Below are 14,811 nucleotides of genomic sequence, written 5' to 3'. Positions count from 1 at the left end.
GAATACATGACTTAATTAGTGTTAATCACTGTTAGCTGAATTAGCAGCACAGTGATTTTTCAGGGTGGGGGGAAATGACTTGGATAAGCTGGAACTTTTGAAATGGGAAACATTCAAATTTTAATTGGCTAAAAGTGAGCAGGAACTAAATGACCAAGCTTTCACTGCTTTTAAAAGACTCCTTGTATGATACTAGACCCCGGTACACTGTTCGTAGGGAAGCAGAGTGGTGCAGCAGCGATGGAAAACAATATGGAAGTTCCTAAAAATTAAAATAGAAAGACCATATGATTCAGCAGTCTCACTTCTGGGCATTTATTCAAAAGAACTGAAATCATATTAGCACCCCCACGTTCACTGTAGCATTATTCACAATAGCTAAGATGTGGAAACAATGTGAATGTCCATCAGCAGATGAATGGGTAAAGAAAATGTAGTATATAGACAGAATGGAATATTGTTTAGCCTCAAAAAGAAGAAGATTCTGTAATGTGCAGCAACAAAGATGAGCTTGGAGGACATTGTGCTCGGTAAAAGAAACCAGGCACCAAAGGGGAATATAGCACGATTCCACTTATGATCCACCTGGGCTCTTGCTTCCCTGATAGCTCAATTGGTAAAGAATCCACCTGCAAGGCAGGAGACCCTGGTTCAATCCCTGGGTTGGGACGATCCACTGGAGAAGGGAACAGCTTATCCACTCCAGTATTCTAGCCTGAAGAATTCCATGGACTGTATGGTCCACGGAGTCGCAAAGAGTTGGACACGACTGAGCAAATTTCACTTATATTAGGCACTTCGAACAGTCAGAGTCACAGATGCATAGAATGGTGGTTGCCCAGCTGGCCTGGGAGAAGGGAGGAATGAGAAGTTGCTATAAAGTATCAGTTACATTCTGCACAATGCTGTGGCTATAGTTAACAATACTATATTGTACCCTTAAAAATCTGTTAAAAAGACAGAGCTCATGTAAAGTGTTCTTATCACGATTAAAAACAACAGCAAAAAAAGACAAGGTCTCTTGGGAATCATTGCAAGATTGAAGAGAGAGTCAATCGATACACAGTTTATTCACCATACAATTACCAGGTTCTCTATGAAATATTTCCACTGTAGCATCATTGGCTATCAGGACTATCAGAAGTGCTTTCAGGAAAAGAGCTCATTAACAGCAAGCCTGGTGTCTGAGGTGAATCGTAAAAATGCCAGAATACAAGTAGGAAAAAAAAAAGCAGAGTCTTATGTTGAGTGGGCACTTACATTCAAGAGAGGAATTAGGACAACAGAGCGTTGTGGCCATCATGGTCATGTGTCAACCCACTTTGACTGCTGAATAGCCATCATTCCCACTTTTAATTTAAGCAGCTCATGTAGACATATGGGAAATGCTTTGAAAGAAAAGTAGGAAGCAGCCATCTAAAAGGAAAACAGTCACATGCCATCTCAACGCCATGGTGACAATAAATACACACTTGACATGAATTTATTGGGTGGAAAAAAAAATGAGCCATAGCAGGTTTACATGAAAGCACCGACCTTTAATTATCACCTACTCTGTGCTAGTAGGGGCTTCCCCGGTGGTTCAGCAGTAAAGAATCCATCTGCCTAGGCAGGAGACCTGAGTTTGATCCCTGGGTCTGGAAGATCCCCTGGAGGAGGAAATGGCAACCCACTCCAGTTTTCTTGCCTGGAAAATCCCACGGACAGGGGAGCCTGGCAGTCTACAGTCCATGGAGCCACAAAAGAGTCGGACATGACAGCAACTAAGCAACTGTGCTGGTAAGTTTGCCTTAAGAATAAATAACTTGCTGCCTCTAACACCGTTCCAGAGTGTCTGTCACAAAGGAAACAGTAAACATTAGCTGTCATCATCCTACACTTCATGCAAAATGCCAGGCCCTAGCAAAGCACGTGCAGACATAGTGGTCAATGGTAAGAAGAAATCTGGATTTAACCCTAGCCCTCACACCCCCTGATACATCACCATGCATAGGAAACATCCTCAGTCTCCTTCCTCATAAAACTGGAATCATACTGAGTACCTCACAGGTGTCTTTTGTGAGAATTAAGTGAAATAATACATAATAGAAACTTAACACAATGCCTGATTCATCAAATAACTACTGTTTCTCCTGTTACCTCCCTAATCTTAATTTGGTTCACAGCTGATAGTAACAGACCCACACAAATGGGCTAGACTAAGGAGCAAGAAACACTCCACCCACACTCTGGGTAATTCCACAGACCTGGTATACTCTCCTTTTTCTTGGTGTGAATCCTGAATTGAATGAAACCAGTTAGGAAATGAATTGTTTTTGTATTTCAATTAAATTGATCTTGCTAATTCAGAGCAGCCTTGTTTATAATAGCCAAGATATGGAAACAATCTAAGTGTCCATCCATGAATGAATGGATAAAGAAGACCTCTCTCTCTCCACCCCCCCCTCTCTCTCTCACACACACACACACACACACACACACACACACACACACACACACACACCAGTGGAATACTATTTGGTCATGAAAAAGAATAAAATCCTACCATTCGTGAAAACGTGGATGGACCCTGAAGGTATTATGTTAAGTAAAGTAAGTCATGAGAAAGAAAAAATATCATATAATCTTACTATATTTGCCATCTAAAACAAAATAAAACAGAAACACACTCATAGAGAAGTGTAGCTACCAGAAAGGAAGAGGATTTTGGAGGTGGTGAAATGGGTGAGGGTGGTGAGCTGTATGGTGATAGATGGTGACAAGGCTTTGGTGGTGAAAACTCTGTAGTGTATACTGATGTTTATACTACAAACATCTGTACTATAACATAACATTATAGTACATACCATAGTATAACACTTATACTATAAACAAAATAGTCTAACTATAATTCTGTATACCTGAAACTTACTAGAATAAACAAATAAAAAAAGATTTGTAGAAAATATTGGTCCTGCTAAGCCATCCCAACATGTCAAGACACAGTTTGTGTCACAGAAATCACAAGAAAAGAAACGGAGTGTGACAAAGGATAGAAAGCAGGCATTGCATTGTCAGAAAGCAGGACAAAAAGATGGCTATGCACCATAGTTCCATCCTTGACTATTTGTGTGACAATGGGCAAGACAGTCTTTATCCTCCGCTTCCTCATCTGTTAAATGAGTATACACATTATCTCATAGAGGTGGTAAAGAATGAAATGAATTCGTGTAGCACATCCCTGCCACACATCAAGCACCCACTAGTAGCAATACTCACCACAGTAGCAAAGGCAAATTAGACTAAATGAGGTTAATTAGACTATTTAGCATGCAACTGATACATGAAAAGAAAAAGATAACCCTGCACAGTCAGCAACCTTTAGTAGAAGACTCTCTGCTAAAATGAGTGCTAGGCTTTTATTTTGCATTTAAGATATGAAATTTATGGTGGCTCTATTAGTTGGTAGTCCTAATAACTCCACTTATTTTATTTAAAACTTAATTATTTCAGTAATTGTCTGAGGAAGATGATATTATTCCAGAATACCAAAGAAGAATCTGAGTCTTAAAGAGAATTCCAGAGACCAGCTGTCTGTCTGGGAAGTAGTAGTGACAGGGTTTGAAACAGTCTGTTGTAGTTTCAAGACATGGCATCTTTTAAATAATTTACACAACTATATTCTATACTACTGAAAGGCATATGCTAATGAAGAGGGTAGCACATGCTTAATTAATGTTCCTGGAAGGGAGATTTTGCCTTTTTTGTCACTTTGCCTTTGTGTTTCGTCTTTATATCACTGTTTGTTTGCCCTGTGATTATACAAACATAGATATAGACACAGATATGTTTATACACATAGATACATGTTTAGTTATAAGAATTTTTAAATACATTGATACTTTTAGCCTGACAGTGGGCTCTCTAAAGAAGCTGAGTCATAGAGGAAGTTGACCAGCCAATTAATGACTACATGTTTTAACATGGAAGATGTCAGGATAAATGCCTATTTCTTGCTGGATAGCAAAGTAAACGTTCCCCGAAAAGCTGGATACAGTCTTGCTAGTATATAAAATACAACAGTCCTAAAGAGACAGTCATGCTTTACTATTTGTTACTTGATAATTCCCTGAATATCTGTGTCCTCTAGTCCTGTTTTAAAAGGTTAAATGGCTCTAACTGTCTGCTAGACTTATAAGGAACTCTGCACTGCTCTGGCTGGTCAGGAAATTTAATTTTCTACACAAATTAACCAATTGTGCATAGAAAGAGGAAAGCCGCTCTCTACAACCCAACTGGGGGACTAGGGTGGGAGGGGGGATAACTGCAAAAATGCAGAACAGATACTGAAGAAATGTCGTTGGTGATTCTTACATTCTTATCCCATGGAGCCAACGCACCGCCAATCAGAACCATGTAGGGCAATCTTTCTGAATAATGCATTAAAGCCCTACTGGAAATGACTTGAAATACTGCTTACCCCTTCTTTGGGAGGGGCCATATATGCCATTTAGGCTTCCCAGGTGGTGCTAGTATTAAAGAACCCGCCTACCAATGCAGGAGGTTTAAGAGATGCGGGTCCAATCCCTCGGTTGGGAAGATCCCCTGGAGAAGGAAATGGCATCCCACTCCAGTACTCTTGCCTGGAGAATCCCATGAGCGGAGGAGCCTGGCAGGCATGGTCCATGGGATCGCAAAGAGTTGGACGTGACTGGAGTGAATTTGCACATACACAGGCACATATGCCAAGGGAACTATTAATAGCACTTGCCTGCCATCTACCAGAGCTACCGATATGCCTGTGCCATCAAATGGCACTTCATCTGTCCATCTCTTCCTGGGGACACGGCCCCAAGCCCCCTTTAGTTTTCCTGGAAATGAATTCTTCCAAATTGGGCAGTTGTTGCTAAGCAGCCTCAAGCTTCTTATACATCTGCCTTTTATGCCAGTGACAGTAATAAAAAACAATAGCAAAAGCTGTAACAATCAATGATTGTTACAATGATACTAGTCACTGGAGTCCCTGTGAACTGGAATGATCATAAAAATATCCATTTTACATAAGTAAAAAGATAGATGAAAAACTTGGGGAGTTCTGAACCTAGATTTTTACCATTTCTGTCCATTTGAGGTTAGTATCACTTCAGTACCAAAAGTTCCTCAAACTGCATCTCTAGCCGATGAAGAACATGTCTCAGCACAGGAAGTTTGTTCCTGCTGGTACTACAGATTCCATGTCTGGGGTGTACCCGGGACACCCTGATAATCTGAACCCGCACTTTCCCCGAGGGTCCTCTGCTCGACTTGCTCCTGGCCCCCTATGGGGTCTTCGCTGACAGGAGCAGAAATCTTGACCAACCAAGCGCTAAGCTAGCCCATGGCTGGTCTCCCAGCTGGTTCAATCTTGTTTACCCTTGTCATTATCCTGTCTCTTATGCTTAAAGAGGTGAAGGAAGTGGTAAATGCTCTGTTCTGTGTTCCTTCAGAAGAAAAGGGTAACAGCTGAAAACAGGGCAGATTCATTTACTCAACAAGTATCATTGCCTCTATTTTTAGAATTGCAGCATAAGGTGATGTCACAACTTCACCGTTTAGTCAAAAAATGGACATCCATGTAAACTTATTTTTCTGGATTCTTTCTTCCCTTGTATCCACTTCTTGCCCCTTTTAGAGGTACAGTTCTCTTAGCAAATAGGGAGGATTCTGTGTGCCTACAGATGTTGAGTTCCTTTAGAACAGAGAATAGGCAACTGACCATTCCTCAATTCCCCACATGGAGTTTTACCTTCTTAGAGGTTGCTCTTTTGAAGGAAGCATTTTTTTTTTTGGTATCCTTATGAGATACACTCTCATTCTGAATTTCAAAATGGCTTGTGCTAAAAACAACTTTTCTGGATCTGAAAAGAATTATTTTTTGCCCAGACACAAATTATTTGGGGCACTGACTACTCCGATGTGTTTCACCTCCAGCCTCAGAGTTTCAGCACCCTCGGGAGTATTGAGAGTTTAATACAGGAACAAGAATTGAATAAACATAGCTTTCAGAGTGCCATTTGTCTATCTAGAGTTTCTCTGAAAAAAGTAATTAGAAAAATATCTGCCCTAAGTCCCCATAATTTAGAAACTGAATGACTTGCACATAAGCTGACATCTAACTCATAAATTAAGTGGACACTTCTTTAAAATTATTCTTCTATTTAGTTTTCTCTCTTTTTCAACAAACATTTCTCGGAAAATATTTGAAATCCACACTCAAACACGTCATTAACCAACACTTCACCCTTGGAGACCAGTGGACAAGTTATAGATTTTCAGTGTTCTTTCGGAAGAAAGCTATTTAGCTTGAGCATCTGCACCGTCATTTGGGTGACTGGCAAAAGAAAAGATGTACACAGTTCAACAACAACAAAAAAATCCCAGAACTGAGCCTCATTTCTAAAAAAAGAAGAAAAACCTTAATAAAGGGTTATATTTCTCATCTTGGAAAAATTTTTGAGCAGGAAAAGTATAAACAAAGGGTACTTTTGAAATAGCAGAGAAAGGTTTTTATCTAAAAGGCACCCATGCGGATATGCTGACTGATCAGAAATGCCCATCAAGTGATAAAAAGATAATTTCAAACCCAAATACAGAAATAAGATGGGGGTCTCTTAATACTCCAAGACAATGACCTCATGCCTCTAAATTTTTATACATAATCCATGTGATTGTCAAAGGAGAAAGAAAAAAATAGCAATACTTTTCTGATGCTAGGAAAAAAATGCACAACAAACAAAAACAGTGTAATATAAAGGATCCACCCAAATTCACTGCAAAATACATGTTGATCTGGCCTTTTCACTGTGCTCTCTGAAAGCCAAACAGCTTTCTTCATCCTAGCATTTCTGGCTCTGAGCATTATATATAGCTCTTTCCAGGTGTGTGAGCACATGTGTGTGCAACACACCCATAGACACAAGCGTGATGCATGTTGACCAAAATCCCTTGGCCATGTGAGCAATGTCTCAAAGGCAGCCACACGGACTGCATACTTAATTACATTTTGTACTGATTTGCTTGTCACACGTTGTACATAGTGAATCTTCCTTTTAAAAGAGAAATACCTTATTGGACTGGAGGTGATGTCGGGGTCACGAGCGGTCACCTGCCCAATCACGGAGTTGAGAGCAGCGTTTTCATGCACTTCCAGGAGGTAAGTCGGTGAAGAGAAGACGGGAGGCTCATCAGCGTCTTCGACGACAATTTTGACCGTCGCCGTGTCTTTAAAGGGCCCCCTGCCGCTGAAACGCGGGTCAATGTGGACATTGGCCGCCTCTACCTTCAGTGTATAGGATTTTTTGGTCTCAAAATCCAGAGGCTGTTAAGAAATGACAAAGATGAATGTTTCTCACTAATGACCACAGCCGCGAGAACAAATGTGTATAACACTGATGGATGATCGTTATGTGCATTTAAGCCCATTTGTGAGTCTTAATGGGATCACTCTCCTATCCCCCGTATTCAACCTGTAAATTTTACAGGCATTTATTGATATCTGTTTATTATACAAGCTCAGTGAATCTAATCTCCTACTGTTTTGTTTTGTTTTGCTCATTTCACTTGGAATTCACAAAATATTCACAGTCATGAATCGTGCCATCAAAATTTCACTTCAGAGTCATAATAAAATTTTACTAGTGATGGTGTGACCTGCATACCAATCAGTCAGTTAATCGGGTCTCTGCTGGTCGGAGATAAGGCAGCATCGAACACACTCTCTATCTGGGAAGAATATTTTTATCATTTCGGCAACAGTGTGTGAAATGTAAAGAACGAGAAATAATCATTGGTTAGTCCATGGAGACATTATAAAGCATAATTTAGCACTAATCCCAACAAAGAGTGTTTTCTTATTTCACTTCCAGAGCATCACTGCTTTGCTGATCATGGCTAAAATGAAGTTTATTCTTTTTTAGGGCATTCTTAGAAGGTCTCTATTATGAGTTTCGTGCTGTGAAGCAGGTGGGCATATAAAGATGTAGGCAGATACATATCTACCTGTGTTTATATTTAAGGGACGGAAGAGGGAGACTGGTAGATATATAGATAGCTAGGACTTACCATGTCTGCTACTAACCACTTAAAAGCAATGCGAAATTACCTCATTGCACCATTGCTGAAAATATTTCTGACCTATTAATTATTCCTGCCTTAAAAGCCCCAAAGACTTAATGATCTAAGTAAATAGAGGAAGGTAAAAGAAGACAGTCCCCTTAAACAACCCAAAGCCCAACTGCGTCAGAATCCTCGCTGTCCAATTCTCTCAGCAGGGCATAATACTTCAGATGTCAAGGATGTATTTCTGTCAAGGTTCAAAAAAATAATTTAGGCTTGCATTGCAATTTCTTATAAGAAATTGAACTTTACATCTGCAATGCAAATTTAAAAAAAAAGAAGAAGAAGTCTGAACACAAGCCAGCATTACCAAACTTTCAGACCTCTCCTATAAGCTTAAATATATATATATATATTTTTTTTTCTTAGCTCAAAATTTTGTGTTGATTTTTATATTTGATTTTTTTCTAATTGGACTGAACTTTTCTTGAGAGATATTTTCTAATCAAGCAGATACTCAATCCTGTCTATTCTGAAATTTCTAAGCACATATATATACATACCCATGAATACACGATTCAACATCAGTATTTTCACAATTTTCCAGCAGCCCCAACTGTAACAATTATGTAATTTTAAGTTCTTCACAAATGCCATCGAATATAGCAGATTATGCTCTGCTAAATTCTTAGCCCAACCTGAACACATCTTGGTGTCCTTAGGACTTTATCAGACCAAAAAGAGGGTCCATGCATTGTGGGAAAATGACTCCCTACATCATTTTCCAGAGTAAAATGCACATGTATCTTGGTGTTGAGATGTGTAGAATATGTTTCCAAGTTTATGAATAGTGGTGAATAAAAATATAGCAAATGGCTAATTGCTTCAGTTTATAAAAGCACCTTATGGTTACAAAGAATAGCAGTTAATAATAACAATAAAAATGACATTAGGAATCATTAACCAAGGAAAATGTGGCCCTGGGTTACTCAATAATTGACTCAAGTATAATTATACTGTACTCTATTTCAAACATGAGTTTTTAAATACTTTGCAACTTTTACTACTGAGCTCCATCCAGGTCAAAACGAAGCATTGCTCAGCAGAGTTAAAATATATGCAACCAATTTTTTCCTCAAAACTGATTTTGTATTTTAGAGTATATCCAGAAAATTCCAGGTTCTCATTGTCAAGACCTCCTCGATGGGGGATTTCAAGAGCATGACCATGGGGAGCAGATCCCTGTGTAACATGAGAGAGAGAGTCAGATAGTAAGCTCAGAGTCATGTCAATATATTGCCGATCAAGACAGAGGGCAGAACTATTGGCTCCCGACTGTGACCGATCATATGTCTTCCAATTGATGAATCAACAAATCTGTTTTAAAATTAGTTTCTACTACTTCATAACAAACATGCAGTACAATGTTGAGCAAAATACTCATTATGAGGATAAAGGGGCATTTTCCTTTGCAAATACCCATGTTCATAAAATACTGAACTGTGCTCTACACATTTTTTTAAATAAACTTGTCATGAGAAATAAATATGGAAAATGTACAGAATTTTTCACATTTACCATATGTACATACACACATACAAATGGTTGTGAGCAAAAGCAATCACAGATTGCCATATATTCTTTGTACTATTTATGGAGATATTTCTTTCTTCAGTGGTAGCCCCAGGTGCATGCATGCTAAGTCGCTTCAGTCCTGTCTGACTCTTTGAGACCCTATGGATGTAGCCCATGAGGATCCTCTGTCCATGGGATTCTCCAGGCAAGAATACTAGAGTGGGTTGCCATGCCCTCCTCCAGGGGATCTTCCCAACCCAGGGATCAAACCCGTGTCTCTTACATCTCCTACATTGGCAGGCGGGTTCTTTACCACTAACACCACCTGAGAAGTCCAGCCCCACAGCCAGGAGCAAACCAAAAGCTGAGCTTCACTGACATCATTGCTTGGACATTTGATTGCAACTTGGAGTATCTTATGTTAGGGGGGTGGGCCCTGTCCTTTCAGGGCCAGAGCGATCCAGAATAACAGGCTGACTAGTTTGTCTGTCTTTGAGTTTCCCTAAAAGTAGACCTAGGAACCGTCAATGCATGTTTTAAAACTATTCCAGGAAGCAGGAATACAGATATGGGGTGGGGTGGGGGTAGTTCTATAGAAAAGGCATTGAATTCGCCACCTCTGTGTGCTAATGAGGATTCCCCCCACCCCCGACTGAAAAACCTCTGAGGAGCCACAGACAATCTGCCTCAGGATAATTTCTTCCAAGGAAACTGTCCACAAGTCTTTGTCCTTCATTGCTTGAAGGCTGCCCTCGGTGTTCACTTTCCTACATAGCTGGAGGCTCTGGACAAGGACTGAGCAAGTTCCTGCATGTCATGGAAAAACACTGAGGCACAGACAGGAGGGAAATGATGGATGAGATGGCAGGCTAGAACCAGCATGGTCACTGCTTACTGAGCTTTAGCTGAAATATAAAGTACGGCCAGAGATAAGATGTGAGAAAAGGACTCTTACTTTTTCTTCTTATTTCTTCCAACATTATTTATCATTCATTTATTTGACTATGCCTGGTCTTGGTTGTGGCACATGGCGTGTGGGTTGCGGCATGTAGGATCTAGTTTCCTGACTAGGGATCTAACCTGGGCTCCCTGCATTAGGAGCATGGAACCATAGCCCCTAGACCACCAGAGAGGTCCCAGGACCCTTACTTTTTCATAGCTAAAGAAGGCAAACCTCCTTCCCTTCTAAGGTTACATCAGGAAATGCACCCAACTCCACCATCTTCAATGTTCACGTTTCAAAAAGGTATTAATATTTTGAAGATGAGCAAAACCTTCCTGAGCTTACCTTTCTCAGTCTTATAATGCCATCCTGGGCCTGGGCGTCGGAAGTGATCTCAAAGAGTGCTGTTCCATCTCCATCAATGATGTCATATGACGACTGTGCATTTTCACCAATATCCTGATCATTGGCCTTCACCCTTCCTATGGCGGTGCCAAGAACCACATCTTCTGGTACCGAGAAGTGATACAGACCTTCAGAAAGAGGAGACACCCTGAGCGCTGCATATGTTCCATTCATTCATTCATTTAGCAAATACTTACTGGGCACCTTTCTTGTTCCAGGTACCTGTGTACAGATGTGACCAATACAGTGATGGGAAAGGCAAAAACACCCTTTTCCCTGTGGGACATACAGCCTTTTAAATGAGTCAGAGACAAACAGTTCCCAGAAAAAGCAGTGATCTCTCTTTGAAACTCTTCTGAGTTATGGGACTTACTCAACCAGATGTATACCAAGTACATATTTGAAGCGGAGTTATATCAGGATATTAGTGAGTCTATGTGAATGTTCTTTCCCATTTGCTGTATAATCACATCAGCTGCCCTTGGGGATATTCATTGTTGCCCAACATAAAATATTAAGCTAATTTCGGCACAGATAGATGCAATGTGTAACACTCTGAAAGTCACTTTTGAAGTTACCTTTATATTTACAGACTTGTAGACCATTTTTGATAAAATCCAATTACCAAGCTTCTGCTATGCCCTGCAGCAAGCTGTTCAGACACATGAAACACTCCTCTTGTTACTAAAGTCCTCCTTGCTCTGAAGACCAAAAATCCTACCTTCAACACTCTCTAGGCAAAAAATACAATTACAGTGTGTATGCCTTCTCCTGGGGGAGGCAGGACAATGTGTCTAATTAGTGACATCAGTCCCTTTTGTATTCAGATCACTTTGGCTGTTGCACAGCTACCGCTGGCTTTTACTGGTGTAGGGGAGGCTGCTGGTACTCCAAGCCCTGACCTCTGGGCATTACCACCTCAGTCACTCTTGTCCTGCAGCCAACAGCCAACTTCTGAACCCATCAAGACCATTGCCTGTCAGGCTAGAACTCGCAGAAAATTAATACCCTTCAGAGACTCACACAACTTACTATATAAAATCCCTGGCTCCATCACCTCTCTGGGAGGATAATCTTAAGCCTGTCCTTTCCTTTTGTGTATTTACAGGGCGCCAGGGTATCCCCACGGGGATGAAGCTCCAGTTTCTCCAGTGGAAGCTGGCTTGAGAATACACAGCATTGGCTCTCTAGCCTCCTCTTCCTCACATTCTCACTTCCGAACTGGCCTTTCTTGGGATCATCTCCAAGGTAAACCACTTATAAGCAAATTCCTGTCTCAGTGCCTGTTTCTGCGGAATCCAAATCCAGACAAGCAGGAAGCTGTAGTCCCCATGTAATGAGAACAAGGGGAAATAAACATTCAATGGACCATAAACCTGAAAGGAAAAATTAAATCTAGAGAACATTACCTGAGTCTAGTTTGAACTCAATCATTGAATCCCTTGGATAAACTAAGGCCTCATGTACCCAGTATAAAAGGATAACTTCATATGATGGGAAAATTTGTTCTAATGGCAGTAGCACGCTTTTATCTAACGATGGAATAAAAATGCCTCTTAAAATCATAATATTATGGGACTAGGGAACAAAACAGTTTTTTCATAAGGTAGGCACCAAAAACCATCATGTCAAGCACAAGTCTCCCACTCCCCCCATAATCAGTAATGATTCCATTTCCTTCCAACTTTATATTTCAGGTAAGGTCTTGTGATGATTCCTTGAGGTGTGCTTATTAGGTAAATAAGACAGCAAGGGGCCTCACCTTACTGCGAGCCCTGCACCAGGAAGCTTTGAGAAATCAAGCCAGTGAAACGTTTCATTATCCACTGTTATTCTTCCTACTCTCATCATCCCTTTCAGTGTGATCATAGTTAATCATTATTACTTCTATGAGAGGAAACACTTTTGAAACTCATAGGCTACTGCTCAATTGAAACAATAATTTTCTGAGAAAGAGGAGTTGCATGCTGGTGTATTAACTATAATGGCAACTGAAAAGAGAATAAGAGAATTCGGGGAAAGATGCAAGAGACGGTGTTTTTAATTTCCATCATTTCGACTTAAAAGGGTTGCATTGTTGTCTGATTTATGAATGGCCAGATGTGGAAAATCTCAAATGCTTAATGAAATGCAGTATTTCCTGTTCTTTCTACCTTGGCATTTTTGCAGAGAATTTTTCCAAAGCACCTCAAATGTGTCATTTCCACACCCCGTCTCTGTCTCTCCCTCTCTCCCTCTCCTTCTCCCTCCTCTGGCTTTTCTCTCTCTCTTCAAAAACCGTGGTTTTCCTAAAGTATTTCCTATCCCAGCAAAGAGCACCAGCAGGCAGCTGATCTCTCATGTCAGGAAGAGGGTTGCATCCTCGACTGAAAGTGCAGCCTACCCTTAGATTGTTGTTACCATTAGCCCTCAAACATCTATCACTTCTCTCCATTCCCACACGATCGACCCTGCTTGCCAGGGCTTTCATCACCTTTTATGTGAATGATTTCTAGCATCCCTTACCTGGCTGCAGTGTGGAAAAGACCCTGGAAGAAGGCCAGATTCCACTTTCTCTGATTTCCTTAAAATCAAATCCTATTACTCAACCTACAACTTACAATATTTTAATGACTTCCTAGTGATATTAGGATAAAGATCATGGTACTTAAAAGGGTCAACAGATCCAAGGATGACTGACTCCCTGCCTAACCTAGCTCTCCAGACTGTGCTCCGGCTGTAGTGGAGTTTTTTCAGTTCTCATTCAGGGCCGTACACCCTTCTTCACAGGACTTCTGGGCATCCATTTCCTCCAGTTGCAATGTCCATCCTCCTTTTCATGGTTTCACCTTGTTCCAGCTAATTCCTACTTATCATTCATTTCTCTCAATTGAATACTCCCCATGTCAAAAAGCCCTTCCTAAATCATCTCTCTAATAGCAGATCCCTTGCCAAAATGCACAGAAGGAAAGGTTTCTGTGAGAGTCCAGGAAAGTTGGCAAATAATGATCGCCTTCCTGATTCACTGATGGTGGCTGCCTTGATTGCTGTTGAGAGGTTTAGGGGGCCAAGCACAGTTCTCACAGGGACGGGGAGAGTCGGCGATCATTGATGTCCCGCCAGCCACTGGAAGGAGGAGTGTATATTTTGCAGCAAGTGTACTGTATATCTGCCTTCTCCACCTCAGGCTCTAGAGATTTATTTTCTTTTATAGAACAAGTGGGACTATTGATAGAGCAATACCTGAGGTGCGTTTCAATCATTCTCTCCACTTTTCTTCACAGGACATACCCTGGACTAGAGAAATAAGCACAAATCTTTGCAGCCAGGCTTGCAGGTTCTAATACTCAGCTGTGATATTTACTTTATGTTTAATATTTAAAAATGTTCTTATACATGCTTTGAAGTCTGTAAAGTGAGGATACATCTAGTACCCAAATGATAGGAGCATGGGTAGTTTCCTATATGTGTGGATTTACTCTGCCTTGCACATCACAGGCACTCCCTGATTGCTATCAGTTTTTCAAATGACTGAAAATTAGAACATCGATGCAAATGAAAACATCATAGAGAGATGCTCACGCAGCACGGGGGATGCACTTACTCTGGGCAAACTTTGGAGGGTTGTCGTTCACGTCAGTGAGGGTCACGGTCAGCGTTGTGGTGCCAGACAGGCCCCCCGAGTGCCCCCCCATGTCTTTGGCTTGGATGACGACCAGGTACTCCTCCTTGGCTTCCCTGTCCATGTTGGGAAGGGCGGTTTTTATAATTGCTGGGGGGAAGAAGGCGGGAGAGTGACTTTCAGACAGCTCATTCAAGACTGAAAGTGTGCATCA

The 14,811-nt window shown here is 40.9% G+C and overlaps 1 protein-coding gene across 1 annotated transcript in view; it reads right to left on the bottom strand.

Moving 5' to 3' along the window:
- CDH8 (cadherin 8) overlaps window positions 1-14,811 on the bottom strand; it is a 390,162-nt gene that overhangs the window by 143,509 nt on the left and 231,842 nt on the right. The window contains exons 5-7 of the mRNA XM_020902626.2: window positions 14,580-14,747; window positions 10,937-11,124; window positions 7,083-7,336 (exon numbers count right to left, since the gene is read on the bottom strand). Coding sequence (XP_020758285.1) covers window positions 7,083-7,336; window positions 10,937-11,124; window positions 14,580-14,747 — 610 coding nt within the window. The remainder of the gene's footprint in view (window positions 1-7,082; window positions 7,337-10,936; window positions 11,125-14,579; window positions 14,748-14,811) is intronic.

Source organism: Odocoileus virginianus, chromosome 20 (genome assembly GCF_023699985.2).
Source record: "Odocoileus virginianus isolate 20LAN1187 ecotype Illinois chromosome 20, Ovbor_1.2, whole genome shotgun sequence".
Lineage (NCBI taxonomy): Eukaryota > Metazoa > Chordata > Mammalia > Artiodactyla > Cervidae > Odocoileus > Odocoileus virginianus.
The sequence above is the reverse complement of the archived record's forward strand: the minus strand, read 5'-3'. Positions and strand labels throughout refer to the sequence as shown.